A 23182-nucleotide genomic window follows, 5' to 3' on the forward strand; every position below is an offset into this window, starting at 1 on the left:
GCCTGTGGTTTTAGAAGGCAAACCGCAGAGCTGTCGGCCGCTCCCACCTCTTGATTGCTCTGAGATTACTTTCCTCACAGCACAGACAGGCAATCACTCCTCCTCCACCTCCCCGTCTCCCACTCTCTCCTTACTGTCTGTCGCTCAGTCGATCTGCATGGCCCAAACATTTAAACATGGATACCTGTCTCTTTTGGATATTAGTGCAAATGTAGCAGCGGCACCAAACGTCTTCATGCTTGAGAAGCACAGTTAGGATTTCTTTTTTTTTTCTTCTTTTTTTTTTTAATCTTTTGTTTCGATTCTGCAGAAGATAAGATGACTCAGTCCAATTAGGCGTTGTTTTCTTTCTCTCTCAGTAAAATAACAGATAAATCCCTTGGGGTGTTTTGAAGGCACTGTTCATACTGTGTAAGTGACAGTCTAATAAGACGGCTTTGTAAGATGAATTGCCCCCATCGTATAAATGGCCCACTTAATGCAGCTGGCGCGTTCTACCACTGCAAACAGGGGAAGGGGGGGAAAAAAACTGCTTACAACAAATATAGGCTGCACACTGCAGAGCTGCAAGGTTTCATTACAGATGCAGCAGGACAGAAGGATGGATGGGATTTAGCGAAAAGCTAGTGTCCTAAAAATGTTTTGGTTCCAGGTTTGTAGCTCTGTGAAATGCCTTCGTCTGGTTATCTTGGTATTTTCAGATACAAAGTGGCCCATTCCAGCTGAGGCTGGTCTGAGAGCAGAACAATCTGTGGCAGACCTGGGAAAATTGCACCTATGAGGACGGCAAACATAAAAGTGAAAGATATGGACTTTGTACAGGATAGGTCAAGGACAGAAAATGTCTTACTTGGATGATCTCACATCGATACAAAGGGATTTGGCATCAAATTACATCACTAATATTATTCAAAGCAGCAATGGACCGTTAAACAGTCAGTAAATAGAAACAGTTTCTGTGGAAAATAAAAACTGGTTAAAGAAATACTGCAAAGTAGAAGCGAATGAAATACTTTGAATACAAAGAGCATGTTAAAAGAACGGTTTATGACATGATTAAGGATATAGAGATAGAATAGAAACTTAAGCATCTGTCTAATATAAACCCAGTAGTGTAGCCATAGTGTAGCGAATGCTACAGTAGCAGATTAGTGGCTGCTGTGTTGCCATTAGCATTAGTATCAGAGAGGGAATTAAAGCCTCACAGAACCTTTGCAGAAATAAATATGATGTTCAAACAGCATATTGCTGCCAAATGGACCAATCAGTTGTTGTGTTCTGCATCAGAAAGACGTATAATTATATTTCTGAGTAGGTGAACATCTATGATCAGATGCAGATATTTTAGCCTGATCAGCTGTTCATTGGTTTTGACCAATCAGCCAGAAAATGTCCAATCCCAGTGTGTCTCTGCTTAAATGCCTTACCTGTGCAGTCCCATATGAAGGTGTGCTAGGTAGAGTGAAAAATATGATATATTGTTTGACCTCACAGGCATAATGTACTCTGTGACCAATAATCACTCTGCTATGAGTGAGTTTGCATATTGTCAGCATTGTACACTCACACTAATGATGTCATGGTTTTCTACTGATCAGCAGCTGGTAGTGAAAATGTGCTAAGAAGAGTAGGAGTTTTCCACCATAGCCAGAAAGAAAGAAACAAGCTAGCAAACTAAACACTGATCTGAATCATATTACGGCACCAGCAGCACTCAGTCGGTAGAAAATCTGTTTGTTTGTTTGTTTTTTTTAAACAACTGCATTAAAATGCTAGAAAAGTCTGTTTCATCTACAACGATTAATTCACTTTTTTATTAAATATACACGCCTTTTGAGAGATTTTGTAGAGAAAACAAAGAGTTAGATACATTTAATTCTCAAAAACGGGGATTGACAGTGGCTTGGCAACAGCAGTCTTCACACTTGGAGTTCTCTATCGTTTCCCAACCAAAACACTGGAGAGATGTCTTTCTCCCATACCCACTAGAGATCCAGTGCAGGTGCAGGGCAGCACTTGTTCAATGGAAACTCTCTTGTCGCAGACAGCCTGTGTCAGTATTTTTCCCCCATTAGCAAGCCAGATGGACACACACACACACGCACGCACAATCTCACTAACACACACGCACCGACAAGGCAGACAACTGGCCATGCGAAGTGATTTAAGGCAAGTATTATCAGAGTGTTATAGGTCATTGTCTAAATGAAGCGTGGTCGAACAGTGGCGGTCTCATTTCCACCACCTGACCTTTTCGTGCTAGATGCTGGCAGGATGAGCAAGCTACATAGCTGACATTAATGACCCGCTCCCTCTCTTCTTTCTCTGTTTCTCTCCTTGTGTGACCATCATTTTATCGCTCTTTTTTTCTGCTCTCTAGCTGCGTTTCAATCCTGTTGTTCAGCAAATTCTAGAGTGAACTTGTGAAAAATAAATTGGGCATTTTCTGTCAAAGAAGTTGGCTTTCTGTGTTGCTGAACAGCGTTATACTGAAGGAATAGTTTTCTATAGTGATTAAAATTAGTTGGTCAGTTGGTCAGGAAATTGAATTGCTTTAAAACTGAAAGTCACCAGATGATGATAGCTGTGGTTGCAAAAATGCTTTTGGGCCTATAGAGGTTTACAGGAAAACAGATTTCTGTCTTCACTTCTGGAAACAACTCTTCTGCCGAGTTCATTGGCTCAGTCACTCGTTTTGGGCCATATCAGTATGAAACTGCACGTTTATTGGCTAATGAGTTGTCATTAACCAACAAGCATGTGGATCCACAGTCAAACTCACTCCTTCTCGTCACACCCGGTTTTTTGCAGCCACAGTGGCGACCACAGAAATGCTCATCTCAAAGCTTCGAACAGGAATTTGGAAACAATGGGTGACGTCACAGTAGCTGCGTCCATCTTTTACGCGGTATGTTACATTAACACTTTATCCTTTATGTTTGTACATTTGTTTAAATAAAAACATTGCTTAATTTTAACTTTATTTTAAAATATAAACTTCTGCTGCAATTTCAGTTGATAGCTACATCCGGTAGATTTGGCTCCCAAATGTTTATATTTCACCAGTTCTAATCTTTTTTTTTTTTTATATGTACTTGGACTCATTGGTACAAATGCGTGTCTTAAATAACCTCTTTTATGAACTCTGTTTTACCAGCCAAGCTAACACGTGCTGCATGTAGGACAGGTTGTAACTTGTAGATGACTAGCATGCTAGCAGTTAGTTTCATGCTCATTTTTTTTTTAATTTGACCTTTTTAATAGAAAAGTATGTGTCAGTATAGGTTACAGATATTTAGGACGCCCTGCAAAAACCAGGCTAATCTACTTTCTTGTGCTTTTTAAAAAAGAAATATTTCAAAACTTTTAGATTATCATATAAAAAAAAAGATTTCATTTATTAATCTTTGTTTGTTTTTGAATTTTTAACTGTGTCCATTGTTTGAATGTTTGTGATTCAGTAATGATGCAAAAAGTCACTTATAGCACATCAACACATTATTATCCCTACAGCCTAAAGATGGAAAAGTCATGCATATCAGGAGGCAAATTTAATTGGTTGATCAGCCATGTCACGGCCTTAGGCAAGACCCCATTACTCTAGTAATAGTCTGTCTACATGACTGGACCCAGTCTACATGACTGGGTCCAGTCCCAGTCTTCATGACAGTGTAGATTGGGACATTGGAATCTTGTCATCTACACTGGGTCCAATTCAATTCCAGATCTATTTCAATGGCAAATCACAAAGACTTGCAATAGTTCTCTTAAGTTAGTAACATATGCTATCTGCACAATAGAGCTATATCAGCATTTTAAAAGGTAAGATGTTAAAAAAAGACTATATATAACTAGCTAATACAAACATATTAGTGGATTATAGATGTAGATGTTAGACATGCTAATTGACACCAGATTAAGCTAGCAACACATAATTAGTTGCTCCAAGTTACTTTTAAATGCAAATTATTTTTTCAAACCATGGCTTTTTGCTGAGTTGACCAAATTTAATATTAGCCAGTACGGCATGTGTAATATGATGGCATGTGTTTGTCTGGTCAGCTGATAAAATGATAACTGCACAACAGTCGTGGAAACAAGTAGCTGTTTTTGTGATATATAGTTATAAATAAAATACTTTTATTTGAGACGTCTTGTAAACACTGTTTTTAGGCTTCGTGGTCTTGTTGACAGTTACCTGTATTATATTTCTGCTCTGCCGACAGAACGTTGAGGAACCAAATGAGACTGAAGACACAAGGTAAGTTTAAAATATGACAGCGGCTCTAAGAAAATATTACATAGGGGTAAATACTTTTCGTTTTGTTCAACATATTAAATGTGTGTTGGCACACTAATACTGTATTACAGGGTAATAAAAAAATCATCTCCTAATGCATTTACCTGGCTAAGCTTACACAGGCATGTCTAACATTTACTGTCTTTTTCTCTCTGCTATCTCTCTCTGCTCAGGAACCACAGGAGGATTCAGCCTGAAGACTCTGCAGTGAGACGGCGCCCTGACCCTGAGATTCATCTCCAAGAGTTTTTCAAGCTTTACCCGCTTCTTCTTTTTAATAAACCAAACATTATGCTTCCCAGTGGTCTGGTTTTTGTTTGTAAGGGAAAAAAGAAGTTCTGATGCAGTGCTTGTACATAATTCATTTACAGATTTGTTGTTGTCTTAATCCATAGCTAAGATTGTTCTTCCTAAATTAAGCCAACCGTTTTTCTCCTCTGTGTCGGTGGGATAGCTGCACATGTATACAGTTATCTCTGAGTGAGTGGAGCGTCCCCATGCAGCACAGCACTAACAGGAAGACTGTATACGAGGATAACAGCAGGGAAAGACACAAACTGTGTAACATGCTATTCATTTTGCCTGGTTTATTAGACATGTAAATAATTAATTCGCTGTGATAACTAATTGCACAGTAAAAAACAAAACTAGCATAAATGAAATGTGTTTGTATGTCAAAGGCTGGCTGTTAGAAAGTCCAAAAGGAAAAACAAAGTCCGACGGGAGAAATAAAGCTGGAATAATACTGACACATGGAACGACGAGGAAATGCATGGGAGATGTATATAAACGCTCTGACAAGGACTAAGGGGGAGACAGCACTGTATATACAAAAAAGGAAAAACAAGACACAGCTGAATAGATTAAAAAAACTAGATCAAGAGGAAGTAGAACTATCAAAATAAAGCAGGAAGTAACATGACTTGATTTGACAAAATATGGTGAACTTAGCATTAAACTTATGATTAATTATAACCCATGAATCTACATAGAAACTAATGTTCCAAAACATCTAGAAATACTACAAGATTACTCAGAGAAATGTACCGAAAATCAAATCCAGACCTTAATCAAAACTAGAAATGGAATTGAAACAAAAAAACAAAACAAATGAATCTAAAAAGTCTAAAATCGGATAAAAAAAAAACAAAACAAAAACTAAACTAAGGACTGAGAACAACAAAACTTGTAGACTGTGATAAATGATGTATATCCACCCTAAAATGCCTTCATGTTTTCCAATTTAGAAGCAGAATTTACACCAGCAGGACAAAGAAATTCTGCGATTTTCTCTTCGAATAGCTTTTACAGCTGATTCTGAAACTGTTATCAACTGTTATCTGCCACCACCTGTTTCACAAAAAACAAAACAATAAACGTGGGCTATTACTTTGTTAAGGGAGTTAATTTTAATTTCTTTTAATAAGTTATACACAAAAGGAGTGACTTATTTCAAGCACTTTTTATTACTTAATCTTTTGTCCTAGGCAGTCTTATTTCTAGTGATGTAAAATTCCTCTGTTCTTTCAATAATCTGTTGCGTCTACTTTTAGGGTACATCAGAGTGTTTAAACCGCCACGTTTGTTTGCTCTTATATCAACTGCTGATAGCAAGAATGTTGACTTTGATTCCCATTTATATGAAAATGTCAGAGATAATTGCTTCAACATTTTCATTTCAGATTCTTAATCAAGTGTTTGAAAGCAATAAGCATCAATATATGGGTGTTTTTCCATGCATCTAGTGTATATGCATATATATTTGAATGATCTGCTACAAATGCCACATCTTCCCAATATTGTGCTCAGTATAATAAATCTTAAAAGCTGCGGGAGTTTAATGTCTCTTCTACTCATTGCATCACCAGAGGAGCAAACAGAGTACCAATAAAGCAGTGAAAACCAATAATGAGTCAATAATATATGCTCAGTGAGATATTAGTCAGCCTATTCCTCTCTCCCTGCAGACTGCGGAGCTCTGCCGTGTTTGTCTTCTGCTGCTGATGCTAATGATGATGATGGGGGCAATGGTGGCGAGGACGCCAACAACGCCCATCCCTTCTACCCAGGCCTGCAGTTCTGCGCCAGCCAGTACACAGACCGAATATATCTTTACTCCAAGGTACCACTGCCTGTCTGTTTGATTGTGCATATGTGATCATAGACTGAGGTCATAAGGGACCAGAGAATTTTTTTCTAGTGTGTTTTCACAATAATTCTTGTTCCTCTCAAGGTTGTGCCATTACAGGAAACGTTGCAACTGCCTATGTTGTCCATCTGTGCCAAAGAATTACTCTGAGCTTAAATGCAAGTCAGTGTTTAACTCGCGGTGAGATTCAGTCGTTTTTTGTTTTCTGCCACTCTGTGCTGCACACCTTGTCTTTTATTTTGGGTTCTCTAAGGGCCAGAAACAAATTGGTGTGATAGCACAACGGCAAAAAAAAAAAAAAAAACAGTGGTGGAAATTCTGCAGTTGATCTACTAACTGTTTGCTTATGAACCAGTGATGACAAAGGGAATTTACCAAGAGGGGTGCCAGTAAGGGGTCAAGTGGTTTCACTGGGTGAAACACCATGGCAATTCAGGTGCATGGGATGGAGCTGATGGAGATTTGGCTTGTTCTGATATGAGGGCAAATTCTTCTGTTAGAAACTGAAGGGGACTTCATTGGAGGTTGGGGCATCAGTTATCTGGATAATTTTCAGAGCTCAGGTGGAGTGCAGGATTCATCCAGATATTGAAAAAGGCTGGACAAAGCTGGACTGCACAGATCATGGCAGCGCAGGAAAAAGCACAAAGATATACTACACTACGGCAAGACCCAAGGTGCAGTTTATGCAGAGATGCTCCTGAGATAATTCAGCACATTACAGAAGGGTGCAAGACGCTGGCAGGCAGAGCATACAGTACATGGAGCATCATAACCAAGTAGTTGGCATAGGATACAGGAAGATCTGTGCAGTTCAGAGGTGAAATACGCGAGACGCCCCCTAGGATGACTAAGCTAAGATCCTGTGGGACTTCCAGAGTCAGAAGGACAAACTGGTGGTGGCTAACCAATTGGACATTTTAGTGGTGGACAAACAGAGGAAGAAGACTATCACTGTTGTTGCTGAACAACAGGATCTTGCCAGGTTTAACAATGACTCCCACCTGTGCTGTGTTCCAACACGGTGCCTGTCCAAACTGCTGCTGGAGTACAGGAAGGCATGTTCAGAGGCAGCCTTACAAAAGTAATGGAAGGAGTGTAAAGGTGAGAATAGGGACACCAAACGAAGGGACTGAAGATGAAGGGTAAAAGAAGAGAGCTGCCTGATATGCATGGATGCAGGGAAGGAGGACATGCAGAAAGTTAGTGTGACAGAAGGAGATGTGAGGGCAAGGTGGAGGCAGATGATCCACTATGGTGACCCTAACACACACAACCCCAAAGAAGAAGAACCCAAGCGAGTTACTATCTGACCCACAGCCGCCTGTGAGCAGCTGGTTCATTACTTTTGGTGATTCTGAACAAGATCATAAGACATTATTCTAACACGCTTGAATCTGACTTAATTAATACCTGTATTCTGATAGACATTTCTCAGTGTTATGCAGTAAAGTTTCAAGTATTAGAAAAGCAAGTTACTTGACAGTTGACTTGTGATATTGCACAGCTCTGTGTGAGCTGTGGAAGAGTTGTAGCTAAGAGTTTAATTAGAACTCTTTTGCAAACATTTTTTTGCCGGCTTCTATTATTTCATGAGCCTTTTCATGTCGTTGCTGGGACAGGATTTTCCCTGGATCTGTCGTGCACATAAGTGAATTCAACTTGAATTTTCAAATACAACACATTGTCGTGCTGTGACGGTGACGGGCTGTGACTGGCTAACTAAATTGCAGCAGAAAATAAAAATATTTTCAAGCCACAAACAAAAGTACAAATAACAGGCAAAGCACCACGTTATGTTTTTGTTTTTGTGTTTTTTTGCGTGCACAACAGTTTGGGTAGTTTAGTTAGTAGCTTAATAACCCACATCATGATTTTCAGCTGTAAGCTGCGTTTTTCCCCTGTGCAGTACTTGTTGGCTGATAAATACTCTTATAACACTTTGTCTTATATTTCAAAGTATTTCTTCTGCAGCTTTTAAAAAATGCTTCTTTTTCTTGTGCCGCATTAAGTGTGAGGAGACGGCAGCTCCTCTTACTCTAAGTGAAAGTCAGACGTGTGGTGTAATATCCTCTATTTCAATTCTTGCAACAAAAAAATAGCTAAAAAGCCAAAAAAGTACACATAAAGGTGTGATGTCCACTTAATGTTTTCTTTTATATCCTCATGTTCTAGTGAAATTTACCTGATTCCATGTTCAAGATCTGCTCAGGTTTGAGCTGCAGATAATCATTTTTAATCATTTCATCTGCAGAGTTATCAGTGTAACCAGCTGTTCTGGTCAAAGTTTAAGAAGAAAAAACCTGAAGTAGTAGTGATTAAAACAGGTGCAGTTAATTAGTGTAGAAACAACATAAAAGGCAGTTTTAACGAGCTTTTAACAAACAGGAAAAAACAGGCTATAATGAAAGCTACATGATGCTTGATATGAACCTTTATTGACCTTTGCTGCATTTTCAATTCTTTCCTTAGCATTACAACACTTTAACAAGCTAACTGCTAGTAAAAACTGGTAAAAAGTAATATCTTTGCTTCACCACTAGTGACTGGACGTCCTGTGTCCTGCCTGCCTCTTGATTGTGCTACGCAGACATAAACCACATACAGTATGTGCAGTCATGCAAATACATTTGAAACTGACTATTTTCTGTTCCAAAGGGAATACTGGGGAAACGATCCCAGCATGATTCTCCCCAAAGTTTCCAAAACGAGTAACAAAGGGCGTCGTGCTGGCTCCACACTAACTCCATCACATGCTGCCTTTTCCCCTCCTCTGTGCTGTGCAGGCATTACTGCTGAAGCATTCAAGTCAATTTCAGTAATGGATTTCTTCCAAAGACATAAGAAAAAATATTTTATTAATAATGCTGAGATTTGTTAAGGGTTTATTTCAGCCAATTACTCTTGTATTGATCTTCCTTTTGCCTCTCAAAAATAGTAAAGCAGCAACCTTCGCCGCCTCTGTGGACCAGGCTCCTTTGCTGTGGAGTAAAAGGTGAAAGAAAAGCTTTTTAAATCCATTCATATCCTTCCGTTCAATACAAATTAAAGGTTTAGGATTTACCAGCGTATTGCCAATATGATTTAATAAGGTGCCACCAGTTTCCAAGCCGCCTTCTAACGTTTCCTCTTTTATCTACACTTCTCCTGTATTTGTCAGCAGCCAGTAAAGCGGTCGTCTAAGGATTTTATTTAATATATTTGGTGCACAAAAGGTTATTCGTAAAGTAAAAACTGAAGGAGGCAGCCAAACAGTTTTAAATATTGAACTTGACATAACAAAATAACCCCGTATATGGCATCTGGGTTTTCTTGGCTGGGCCAGCAAAAAGTTTGCATTCGTATTAGTACTAGTATTACTTATGGCTCAGTCATGCAGGTCTAGAGACTGGTCAGTAAAACCCCAGTAACCACTGGTCGCTAGGGAAAAATCAATATTCCCCAGCTGGTTGGAAGTTTTGGAAAACAAACATCACCAGAAACCTCTTTGGGTTTGCTTAGTTGCTAGCAGGTTGCTGCAATCGCTTATAGTTTGCATGGAAGACACAGATTTGTCTGCAAACACTCGTTAAGTAGTAGTGAAACTTGAATAAGGGTGAAGAGACTGTTCTTCAAGATTAAAGTTAAACCTATTGAAACATATTCTCTGCTTCTGGTTTGCATCAAATTCTTCACAGTGTTAGCGCATGTCTTAGCAAGTAGTTGGCAAGTGTGGAGACAAGTTGAAGTTGGAGTCTTCCATACAAACAACAGGCAATCGCGGCAATCTGATAGCAACCAAAACAATCACAAGGAGTTTTTCGATGTAACACCTTCTTTCAACAATTTCATTTAATGACAGCATCTTCGCCGACCAGTCATTTTTCTATGTAGTCTCTGACTGGTCTGTGTGACTGGAGGCCTTAGTATGACCAGTAATGTGGGTTTTAAATGTTACTGTTATCACTGAGTCAGTTCAATGTCATGATAGCTTCCATCTATCCAATTTCTGCCACTTATCTGGGTCACAGGAGCAGCAGTCTAATCAGATATGCCCAGACCTCTTTCTCTCCAGCTACCCCCTCCAGCTCTTCTGTAGGACACTGAAGATTTTATGCCTGATAGACCTCACATAGTAGGTGTCCAGGAAGCGCTAGAGGACACTGCCGGATTTTTGGCACTGCACTCACAGCTTTGATCCTGATAAAATCCTAATTTATCTGGACTTTTGTCCTGGCACAGCCATTTATGAGGTTTAGGTGGCACATAGGTTTGGATAGCTTATTTAAAAAATACATTTTTCATTTAATCAGGTAATTTTTCTCGAATTTTAATTTTTAGTGAAACAATTATGCAAAAATCTAAGAAATCAGGGAGGAAGTACTTTATATACTTTTTCACAGCATTATAAACATATTTTGCTGGAACCTGCCTGCTAGAAATCTGAGTAAATCATGTTTCTATGATTGACAGAGTGAAACTTTTACAAATACTCGCGCAGCAGCCAAAACAACAGTCACCGGTAACACGTTATATTTGAAATGAACTGCGATAACGGGCCGTTAGACTCGCTGATCTTGTTCTAGCTAACAGCACCGAACGCCGAAAGCGACATCATATCTGCTGGTGCAAGCCACACTTTGGAGGGAGAGGTTTCAACAGTTTGAAAAGATGACACTTTGTCATTTCTGGTTTTGACTGCTTCTTCAGTGCAGATGCAGAGGTTCTGTCTGAGTGGCGACGCCTATCGTTCAGGAGAATCAGCACTAATATAAATGGCCTAATAGTAACCCATGAGGCACTTTTATTTGAAGAGTTCTGGTGTTTTGTTCAGTAATCAATCCAAATGTTCTTTTAGCGCCTTCCACCATTGAAGCCTGTGGCGCGTCCTTCCACCAGCAGACTAATACAAGCTAGTTTAACTGCAGTATGGCTCTGATTACGCTCCTGTGCATTCTTGACACTCCCCTCGAGTGCCACTTGCCAACAGACCTTTGTATTGATCGCGTTGTGATACTTAACGCCCTTTTGCTTCATTCATGAGGGATCAAATTCCTTCCCCACTAACTCAGATAAGAGACAAGAGGGTTTTACATAAAGAAGAGCAAGACGCTGAACTGAATCACCAGTGGAATCTTAGCCTGACAGCAATAGACAAGTGTCATGTACGCGTGGCTGAGACGATAAGCTGAGGAGATAAATGTCTCCCGCTGTCGTTTAAATGATAAAGTGGAGGAATTCTGGCTGGAAAGCTGTCACATTGGGATAATCCTGGACAAGGCAAAGTATTCACACAGGGGCTACTCGAGGCACAATCAGAGGAAGATTTGTCACAGAGGCTTGAATGAGAAATATTGAGAGTATTAGTAATTTTATGTCCATTTACTGCACAGCAAACAGTTGTTTTATTCAAGGGTTCACTGGCCCTACTCTTTGGTGGGTGGGTTCTTTGACTCCTGTCACGACCAGGAAGAGCTGATAAGTGTGGTGAAGAACCTGAGGATAATTCAGAAACACCATATGTTGGACTACAATTAGTTTGGCATGTTGTGATTTCTCAGACTTTTCTTGCGCTGTTGTTACATGTGACAGACCACTGAATAATGGAGCAGTATAGCAATCCACATTTGTCAGGGCCTGCACACATCGATGACTGTTTTATTCTTAGAATATCTGGAAAGACTTCAGTAGCTATACGTTCATCAGGCTTTTGGATGTGCATGTGGAGTTTTAGTCCAGGATTAGTGACAGCAGAGAAGTGCAGAACAAAGACTTTAAAGAGAAAAATGAGTCAATTAACCATAAGCTGTGTGTTAATGATAGACCCTTGGTTATTGGACTGTAAAGCCTCAACGTTGACATTTTGGTTATCATCATCTTGGTTTTATTGAAACTGGATGTAACCATATATTTAGAAGCCAGTGCAACGTGAGCCTGATGAGCTAACACCATAGACTGTGTATAAGTGATGAACGTACCTACAATGACGTCGCCTAAAGGTTTTCTGTTTCCCGTTTTCACTGTCGTCATCTTAGCTTTTTGGAACCAAACATCAGGAGTGACTGTAAACAGAGAGATACTGTACTCTCATATACTAGCAGCCTGTTATGAAGCCAAAACATCTTTATCATCCATCTGGACACTAAAGAAGAGTTTCATTTTATAAACTACACATTTTGATTAATAAGACTTGAAACTAGAAATTGAAGTCATGAACTTAAGGCACAGGTCACAGGAGCTAAGACCATTTACCCATGGACTCAGAATGGCCACACCTAAAAACCAGTTTTTTGGGTTCTTCTTGACACGATATTTCAAAAAAAGTAAAAAATGAGTATGCATGCTCACAATACATGATCCTAGCTTATAAATAAAACAAAGTCAGTTATTTTAGCACATTTGTAAAGCTGATAGTGAACAGAGTTGATGCTAACACTGCTAATATCCACAATAAACCATATAAATGTCTTGAGCCACCCCACATTTGTTTATAGTTTGCTTCAAAGGAGCTTATTGCTCAAGTGAGCTTGCATAAAAAAGCATAAAAAGTCTCCTAATTCAAGGGATGTTTTTTTCTTTGTCTTCACATAACAGAATCAATCCTGAGATACTTTGTTACCATGTAAAATAGTAACAAAGTATCAAATTTCTTTCCCATTTCTTTACTTGAAACTGTGGAAAAAAAAGTCACAGATAACACCGTCTGATTGGCATGAAATAGTCTGCACCATGATTGCCTCACATTATTTTTATATTACTGAGCAGGTTTCTCCATGCTATCACTGGTAGCAATGCTAGGCTAAAACATTAATTATTTCAAGTAATGGGCATTAATCTGTCTGTCAGATTTAGTCACTCATGAAAGGTAACCCCTGTATTGGTATGTGTGTGTATACGTATGTAAAGCTGTGGTCAGAAATTTACATCCACTCCTCATTAGTATGAATTTCAAGGTCATTTTGGGTTTTAATGATTTCTTTGAGCAGTCCTTTTTAGTGGTAGAATGATTGTACAGCAAACATCTTTATTGACTTAAAAAACAAGAATCAGATGCATAGGTTTAAATTCATTTCAGATTTCCTCTAATCAGGAGTACAAATTATACATACATACACTTAAATAAGTAGTGCTGGAGGCACACTAGATGTGGATCCTTTGGTTTCTGTGGAATATAAAGTGGGGTGCAGTGGACTGTCTTTGTTTGAGGACATCATGTGGAATTTTGAGTTTAGGAGCCAGGTTAATGCCTGGGGCGTTCCTGAGCATTCTTTGCGGTGTGACAGGATGCATTGTCATAGGGGGATGTGCTTCTTCTGCAGCATTGTTTAGGTGGGTGGTACATGTTAAAGTATGTCCAAGTATTGTAAATACTACCAGGACGAGGGCTTCTCAGCAGCATATGGCATTGCAAAGAGATGACCATTAAAAGCAACTGTCAGTGGTTTTAATGTTTTGGCTGATCATCATTTTATTCAACCTGAAAATAAACATACTTCTTTTATTTATATAATAATAATAATAATAATATCTTATGTTTGAATGAAACCAATATTTTCAGTTGCTTTCCTCATGAGCTTGTTAGTGGGAAGCATAGTGTGCCTCTTTTCAATCACATCTAGCGGGGCTCTAATCCTGCTTCATGCTGTTACAGCACAACTCGCTCCACCATTCCCCTGACTCTCCATGATATTTATTTTACCATAATCCAAATAAACACATGGGCGTCTTTGCACTGCGGGTACAGCGCGGGAGGAAAAAAAAACTTCCTAATGTTGATTTGTATCTCCAAATCCATGTGCCGGCTGCCGGCAGGTATTAACCTTTAGGCTTTATCCTTTCTCCTGCCTCCTGCCTGTCCTCTCCGACCATCATCTCCATGCCTGACGTGGCTCTGAGAGCTGAAACCAGATTGTGGCTTTTACCTGAATCTGCCCATCAGCCTCTTTCTTGTTTGGTACAGTCGATGTTGTTTGATTGAAGTTAACTCTGAGGGTAAGTGGCTTGTCGGTCTTCAAATTGGCAGTAGTTAGTGCTAATGAAGCAGTAATAACCTGGTAAATGTTCTTTATTGTGGTTATTTTTTACAGTGATTATGCAGATGCTTCCAAGCCGCTGCGGTATGATTACCTATAATTACAGTGAGGTATATTCTTATGGGTTTATTCCTGTTTTTTTATCCTCTTCATAATGCTCATTATTTTTGTTACTAATGCATGCATGCATGCATGCTGTCACAAGAGAAACAGGATCTTCAAACATATATTAGAATAAAGGTGGATAAAACAAGCAAGATCACTAATGAGCTCCTTGGTTACCACAGGAATTACCATGGCAACCAATAAAGAAAGAAAGTGTGGCCAGATTACAGAACTTAAATGAAACTAAATTCAAGTTCTGTAAGTTGGTAATTAAAAATCTGATTGCTCTGCAGACAATCCCTAAAGTTTTAGTGCAGAATGAGCTACAGCACACAATGAAACTAATTGCATGTGAACGCTGCAAAACTGTATATTCGGTTTCTAATTACAGACAGTTTAGGTCCTGCAGTTACTTTTTATTTTCCGCACGGGAGTTGTACAGGAGAAGTACATAGTTGTACTGTTGCTCTATGGCTCTGTGAGGATTAAAGAGCGTTTAATTCATGGCTATTTCACTAAGAGTCTCTGAGAGTTTTATAGGTGAGAGCAACACATCCGGGTATTTTGGCCTTTTTTCAGCTTCTGAAATACGTCATGGCAGAATTATTTGAGAAACCGCAGTAAACAAACTACATCGCTAACATTATAATAGTTAACAGGGGTGTGGCAAGCTAACTAGCACCCTGCAGTCCACTTGTTAACATTTACGTATTGATACTGTTATTATACTGTTTTCAGATCCAAGCCTGTCTCTTCAACAGGCTTCAGTGCTGTGTCCCTTGGTTTGTAATAAGCCCAAGTCCTAAAGAACTATTCAGTTGTAGTTTGAACCCTGTAAAGCTTTTTATTAGCGCTGTTCATGGGCTGCAAACTTTCAAGCTAAGTTTAAAATGTCAGCATTAATTACAGCCCTCACGCTCGCTGAGTCCTAATGCTTCAGAAAAGATGAATAAAAGTGAAGTTTTCAGTCTGGAGATTAAGCTTGGGATCAAAACTTTCTGATATCAAATAATTCAAACGATACAGCAACATATGAGTTACCTGTAGTTGGGCATACGATGGGACCTGGTACCTGTACCTCACTTATTGACCCTCACTGTGCACTTTCATTGGAAACATTTAACTTAAACCTTTTAAATGAGGTCACCGCTGTGTTTGGAGTAGCATTATAATAAGCGGGCATGGCTAGTGGACAGCTATTCTCCTGAACCCTTCAAAAACTCACTAGTATTAGTTTTTTATCCTCCTTGCTGTCTGGAGTTATTTTATGTAATTACAGGCCACTTTTACAGCCCGCTTGTCTTGATCCAAACAGCTCTGTGGCTCTTCTGAGAGGAGAGGACACTGATCTCATTTAACTTTACTTACTTCCCATGTCTCCTGATAACAGAGCGTTGTAATCCACAACCTTTTTACGTCATCCTTGCAAGAGAGTCTCCACATGAAAAGCGGTGCTTTAAGCTAAATCGATACACTGTGTTTCCTCTCCTCTAAACTTCATTAAGCATAGACATTGCAGTATTCTCAGCCCAGGTGTCCAGCACCCAGAGAGAAGAGAACTGATTGTAAGAACTGGGAGGATACAGTGCAGGACAAGCATTTGACTATGCCTCTCATTAATGTCTGCTATCTAAAAGAGAAATGCACGGCATTACAAGAAATTATTCTCTTGTAGCTAATGAGAAAAAAGAAAGTTCACACAGAGACGCCCACCTTCTCTGACACATAGTTAACATTTATTTGATAGCGTCGGCAAGGTTCTTTGCGATGTATCCCTCCTCCTTAGCTTGAAGTTATATAACCACAGTATTATCCTGACATTTCTCCTCATCGGGCGAGTGAAACAATAACGGCGCTGCCTCGTGATTCGCTCCAAAGCACGCTCGGCGAACGGTTGTATCTCTGTTTGCTTCGGTTACACCAGTGAGTCAGCGGCAGAATCCCACGTCTCACCAACTGCTTGGAAAGGAAAACACGAGGAGCCACTCAGAAAAGTCCAAGCATGAAGGGCCTGTGTGCAGTGTAGTGGTGTCACTGCGTGCTCGAGCACTATTTATTGCTTCACAGACCCTCTGATAGTTTTTTATGGGTCTCCCTCTCTGTGCCTTGTGAGTGGGAGTGAGGGTATCTTAGCCAAAACTACAGATTTTTTCTTCTTTGCAGATCCATAAGTATTTGGACAGTGACATCATTTGAGGTATTTTGCCTGCGTATGTCAGTACATCCATCCATCCTTTTTATTTAAATTATTCAGGTCCAGATCTCTCTTTTTCCTCCTCATCAGCTCCTGCTGGTTGGACATTTCCGAAACCTTACCTGGGAAGTGTCCAGGAGACGCGTCCTAGTTAGATTCGCAGACCACTTAAGCTAGCTCTTTTTGATGCAGTGGCGCAGCAGCTTTGTACTCCCTAATGGCTAAGGACCTCATCCTCGCCCTACAAATGAGCACAGACGCCCACCTCATGAGGAAGCTCAGAGGTGAGGGTAGGAACAGAGATTGACTTGTAAATTGACGGCTTTACCTTCACAATCAGAGTTCTGTTTACCATATCAAGCCAGTTAATTACTTGTACCACCGCAGGAGCTGCACAGGTTCATCTGTTTTCCTCCTCCCCTGCGTATGAAAATGACCCTGAGATGCTTGAGCTTTTCCACTTGAGACAGCAACTCATCTCCAACCTGGAGTAGGGGTCCACCCCTTTCCAGCAGACAATGACTTCAGACTTGAAAGTGCTCATTTTCCAACCTAGCCGTTGTTTGATGTTCTGGAAAGTGCTCCACAAAAAGCAAAGAACTGATTCTTGATCCACCGATTTTAATGCAGTTTTAAACATAAGAATTCTTCGAATACTCGGATGCAGTCTTATACAGTCAGTAACCACGGACATCTTCAAATGCTGATTTTTCTACCTTAAGATGCTCTGCCAGGCTTTCACTGCAGCGCCATCAGTTGCTGCTCGTTTGTGGGTCTTGCTGCTGTTCAGCCATCTGTGCTATGAATCACTGTCCCACAAGTTTTTCAGCATTTGGCTAAATCTCAGCAGAGTAAAGCCGTTTACTCTTCAGCATTCCTCCTGCTACTTCTATCAGCGGTCACATCCTCAGTAAACTTCTATTCCATTGGCAGCCGTACATGCTCGTGGATCACACTGCTTCTGCCATGTTTCACAGATGATGTGGCATGCTTTGGATCTTCTACAAGTTGATCTTGTAGAAGCTCCAAAGGAAAAAATGTTGTTCCAAAACTGGGGAGGAATGCACCAAACACTTCAGATTGATTTGGACACTGCTAAAGTTTCTGCTACTGCTAATATTTTTGTGTGGCTGTAAATCTATTAACAATCATGGAACATTTTTCCATGAAGCTGAAAGTCTACATTTCTGCCACAACTTGATTATTTCATTTGAATCCATTGTGGTGCTGTACCTGAGCAAAACTGCAAAATTTTTTACTGTGCATAGAATTTGGGACCTTAATAAAGCTATTATTTACTATCATTTATAATATTTTCAAGTAAATTGTGGATTTGTGATTGTGTGTGTGCCTAAAACACCTTTAAAACAACCTCAAGGTAGTTTTATTGCATCTCACTGTGATTTATTCATAATTTGACATCCAGAAAAAATGAAGAAAATATCAGATAATTAATCCAGAATTAATATTCATATCAATCTGTACGAAAGAAATATAATTATATAATACAGCTCTACAGTATATAAATCCCGTTAGACTTCCCGTCTCACAGGTGTAGGAAGGAAAAGTTTTGAGGCATCTGTGAACAGTTGTTGCTTTGAAACCACTTTCTACCTAAGATTTTTGTCCCTGTTGGAACTAGAAAACTGATCTTACTGTTTCTGGAAGGATGTGCTTCTTGTGAATTGTTTAAATATTCTTCTGCTTTGAAATCTATCCAGGTGGAAATGTATATCTCAGAGAAAAAAAATTCAAATTTGAGTGTTAAATTCAAATTTCAAGTGCATTTGTCAAAGGAAAATATAGGCTATAGCTATACATGTTTATGAAGCATCCATTACCTTTTATACAAAGACTAAGTAATGATCTACTTCAGTGGTTCTCAGTTTTGTATCTGGTATAACACCACAGATAACTCACATGGATGAAGTACTCTTCATCCATAACAATCATACTTGTTATTAACCTCTGCCTCCCTTCCACAGCATGTCTTTTATCCTGTCTTCCTTCTCTCACCCCAACCAGTCGCAGCAGATGGCCCCGCCCCTCCCTGACCCTGGTTCTGCCAGAGGTTTCTTCCTGTTAAAAGGGAGTTTTTCCTTCCCACTGTCACCAAAGTGCTTGCTCATAGGGGGTCATATGACTCTTTATGTATTAGTGTACGGTCTACCTTAAAATATAAAGTGCCTTGAGACGACTGTTGTTGTCATTTGGCGCTGCATAAATAAAGTTGAATTGAATTGAATTGAATCTTGCCATAAAATGAATATTCATGTAATTTTGTTAGGGTTAGAGGTTCAGTGTTGAGGCATTTTTATTGAGCTCTGGGTTTTACCATTTACCCATTCCTCTCAGCTTTTGGGGGAGTTTAGTGAATTCATTTTAACTATTTTAATATATAAAATACTTACCAAGGTATTAAAGCTGTTATAATTTTAGTCATATAGTTAAGCTGTTTTTACCATTACTTTATATATATGCAATTATTCATGTTTCTCAGATCAGTTTATATTAGTTGAATGAATCTTTATATGGCTGCTGTAAAAGAATACTTGTTCCTGTGTTTGGGAATGGTTGCTGATCTGTAACATAGCTGTAATCCTTATTACTGTTGGCAGTCATACACAAATGATTCCCCGGCAGGTTTAAAACTATAATGGAAGGCTTAATGACATGTGAAGCTTGGTAACGTCGATAGTAGTTTAATTAAGATGTTTTTAGCTCATTACTGTATTTCTGACTGTGTTTATTCAGCTGTGTCTCATGGCTTTCATTTAGTGGACTCAGTTGTGAGGAACTGACATAAGTACACATAAATGCATATGATTTACATAAAAATGTACATTTATAAATATAGTCATATAGTTATTTAAAACTCATATAACCATGAAGACGCACAGTTTCTAGTTCAGCAGAATTATATTGTATCTTTGGCTGTGGTTACACGCAATTTAGAGATAGTATATAAAATATATATATATGTATGTGAATAAAGCTACATAGTTAGCATCATAAACTGCATATAAACGATGCCTTTAGCAATAATTGAGCACTTATTGTTTAGTGAAGTCCCCTTTATGTCGTAGCCACCTTAGTGTTTTGAAACTAGATGTGACCAGTATGTGGTGGATCTGACCGAGGGACAAAGCAGGCTCATTAGCTAACAACTTGAGACTGATAAGCTGTTAGCCAATGAGCTGTCAGCCTGATCAGTACTCCTCTTCTTCTTTAGTGGTTGCCACAGCAAATCATCTGCCTCCATTTCACGCTATATCTAGCATCCTCAAAATAAGCTTCCTGTTCTATTCAGTATGACTTGAAAGTAGCATCTGAGCACATAAGCTTGTCAGAAAAGTGTTCACTGATCACAGGTCAGTGGACCCTAAGGCCATTTTCCCCTCTATACTGCTGGACACCTTACAGCAACCAGAAGAGTTGCCCTCTGCTGGCCATTTTAAATTATTGAGGTTTCTTTTGTTTGTTTGTTTGTTTTGGTTTGGTTTGAGGTCTCTTTCCATCCATCCTTACCCTTTACTAACGGCTTGTCCAACTGGGGTTAGAGAAAATCCAGGTACACAGATATAGGGAGTCAGCCAGTCATGCAGAAGGCTGCCCCTCCATGAGCCAGGTTCTGTCAGAGGTTGTTGTTCTTCCTCAGTATTTACCGTGTAAATATGAAGCTCTTTGAGATGACTGTGTTGAATTGGCACTTTATACTGAACTGGAATTAAAATGTTTCAAAAACTACAGATTGCATGGCTGCCTCCAAAGACTTCATATTAGACGATGAAGGGCAAATGTGGAGTAACAAACTATAAGTCAGGCTAAAGATGTTTAGAAATAATATTAGTAAAAACTTTACTTTAAGAATGATGGTGGTAACTTTGCTTCAGGCTGTCTCCTTCGTCTCTGTCTCCTCATCTTTCAGGACGGAGCTCCGCTGAACTTGAGTTTCATCCCATTGGACATCAAACTAACCAACTGGGATGACCTGCCCGAGGCCTTCAGCCGGCGCAGGGAAAATCGAATACAGGTCTGCCCTTCCCGCCGGGCTGAGTCTGGATATGTGCGCGTCTCTTGCGTGCGCTTTGATATTCATGAATGTGTGTGGGTGTGTACGTGGACTGGGGCATTCACACGAGGGAGATGTACCTACTTAATTTGTCGTTACTGTTAAAACACTTTAAAGGCAAATTAAACTAAAGTTGACTTCTAGGTTATAAGATGTGCCACTGTTTGCTTCTCGTGATTGATTGCAAAGACAAAAAAATGTAGCCATGAGAAGAATTTAAGATGATGGAAAAGTCTGCATATGCTAGAGTGTGGAGCTAAAAGTTTTTCACTTAGTGTGCCCATAGGCTGCGTTAAGGATGACCTTAATTTTAGACTAAGATAATTTAGTTTCATATCTCACCAGTGGAGCTATCCCTTCAATTCCACTGACCCAGTGAAGATGAGACACGAGGCAGTACGGAGGTTATTAAACCTAACGGATGTGTGTGTGTCACTGGCATGTGAAACTAATGACACCTCTGATCATGAGCAGGAAGAGCAGCAGCGCGCCATTGGGCCCCTGACAGATAGGTGGAGTATGGACGCCCACGTTTCACTACTGCAGGGCCTGAAGAAGGAGAGCAGGAGAGGGAGGAGGACGAGGAAGTGGAGGTGGCGGACGATGGAGATAGGACAAAAGAGGGGGGGTGGCTTGGGGGTTTGGGCTGCCGAGGAGACGGGCAAAAGAAAGTGTGCAGTTTTATGAGGGTTGTTAAAGGAGACAGATCATCGCCTCAAACGACTCAAAGCACCAACCAGCTAATATTAAATCCTGCAATCTGCCATGTCGGTACCAGCTACTGACAGAAGCCCCGCCTGTCACGTTGTTTATGTTGCTTTGTTAAACCGAGGCGTGAGTTGCAGCCATCCTCCAACCCATCATTTATGCCCCGTTACACTCCAATTGTCCATCACAATCAATACTTAGCAAGCGGTTTAATGCGGGATGTGAAACGTCTTGGATGGGGAGGCAGTGGTGTGTAAACACTCCTACAGCCAGAACAACAACACTGGCAAATGAATCAAACCATCTTTGAGATGAATGGTCAGTAATTACAGATTATGTATTAGAATAATCTGTATTTAATGAAAACTGGATAATGTTTCTGTGACGATAATCATTAATTGAGGTTAAAATACAGTTTAGTGAAGAGAACACAACCCAAATAGTTTTCAACAAAAACAGTTTTAACCTCTTTGCTTTTATATTCTTACTAAAGCTACTCGGTCCTTATTTACATTAAGCGAGAAGTTGCACCTGTAGTTGGCTTTGGTGCCGAGGCTCAGGTCATCGTTTGTCTGAAATAAGCCAAAATAGCTACCAGACCCCTTTAAATTAACATTCTTGTGATTGGCTGGCCCTGCCAAACAGAAGGTTTTAACAGATGGTGGGTGGGGCTTCTGTGCTCACACTTTGAGCTCTGTGGTTATAACTTCAGTCAGTCAGGCCTAGAGACTGGTAAATGGTCGCCAGGAAAACGTGTATTATCAAACTGTTTGGCAAGAGGTCGCAGGAAATTACTTGCAATTGATTGGTGTAATAAGTCACAAAGAGGTATGTGGTGCTGCATCCAGAATTTTCTAGCTATTTCTTTGGTCACTAGCAGTTTACCACAGTTGCACACTCACTTAAACTAATTGCAAAGTGGTTGTGAAACTGTTAAAAGTCCAGAACAAACTGGAAAAGGAGAATGTTTGCTTCAAAATAAAGTAAGGAACAACAATAAGAAAGAGACTGTTAAAAATGGCATCTGTGGAAGAGTTCGAAGGTGAAAAACAAAAAGATCAAAACGATTAAAATGGCCCACCTCACTCTTACCAAAACACATCTTGATGATCCCGAGACTTTTGGGAAAATAATCTGTGGACTGACGAGACAAAAAATTCATATAAAGAACATCAAAGCAAGGGTCAAACATGGTGGTGGTAGTGTGATGGTCTGGGCCTGTTTAGATGCTTCAGGATGTGAACTACTTCCGTTAATTGATTCATCCATCCATCCATCCATTCATCTTCCATCCATCTTCTTCCGCTTATCCGGGGCCGGGTCGCGGGGGCAGCAGCCTAAGCAGACTAGCCAAGTCCTCCCTCTCCCCAGCCACCTCCTACAGCTTGTCCGGGGAAACACCAAGGCGTTCCCAGGCCAGCCAAGAGATATAATCTCTCCAGCATGTCCTGGGTCTATCCCGCGGTCTTCTCCCAGTGAGACATGCCTGGAACATCTCTCCCAGGAGGCATCCTTGTCACATGCCCGAACCACCTCAACTGGCTCATTTCGATGTGGAGGAGCAGTGGCTCTACTCTGAGCCCCTCCCGGATGGCTGAACTTCTCACCCTATCTCTAAGGGAGAGGCCAGCCAAATGAGGAA

At 40.0% G+C, this 23182-nt stretch overlaps 1 protein-coding gene across 1 annotated transcript in view; it reads left to right on the forward strand.

Moving 5' to 3' along the window:
- Positions 1–23182, forward strand: part of zranb3 (zinc finger, RAN-binding domain containing 3) — a 117066-nt gene that overhangs the window by 66233 nt on the left and 27651 nt on the right. Inside the window, exons 15-16 of the mRNA XM_063466374.1 lie at positions 6268–6422; positions 20689–20793. Coding sequence (XP_063322444.1) covers positions 6268–6422; positions 20689–20793 — 260 coding nt within the window. The remainder of the gene's footprint in view (positions 1–6267; positions 6423–20688; positions 20794–23182) is intronic.

Source organism: Pelmatolapia mariae, linkage group LG23 (genome assembly GCF_036321145.2).
Source record: "Pelmatolapia mariae isolate MD_Pm_ZW linkage group LG23, Pm_UMD_F_2, whole genome shotgun sequence".
Classification (NCBI taxonomy): domain Eukaryota; kingdom Metazoa; phylum Chordata; class Actinopteri; order Cichliformes; family Cichlidae; genus Pelmatolapia; species Pelmatolapia mariae.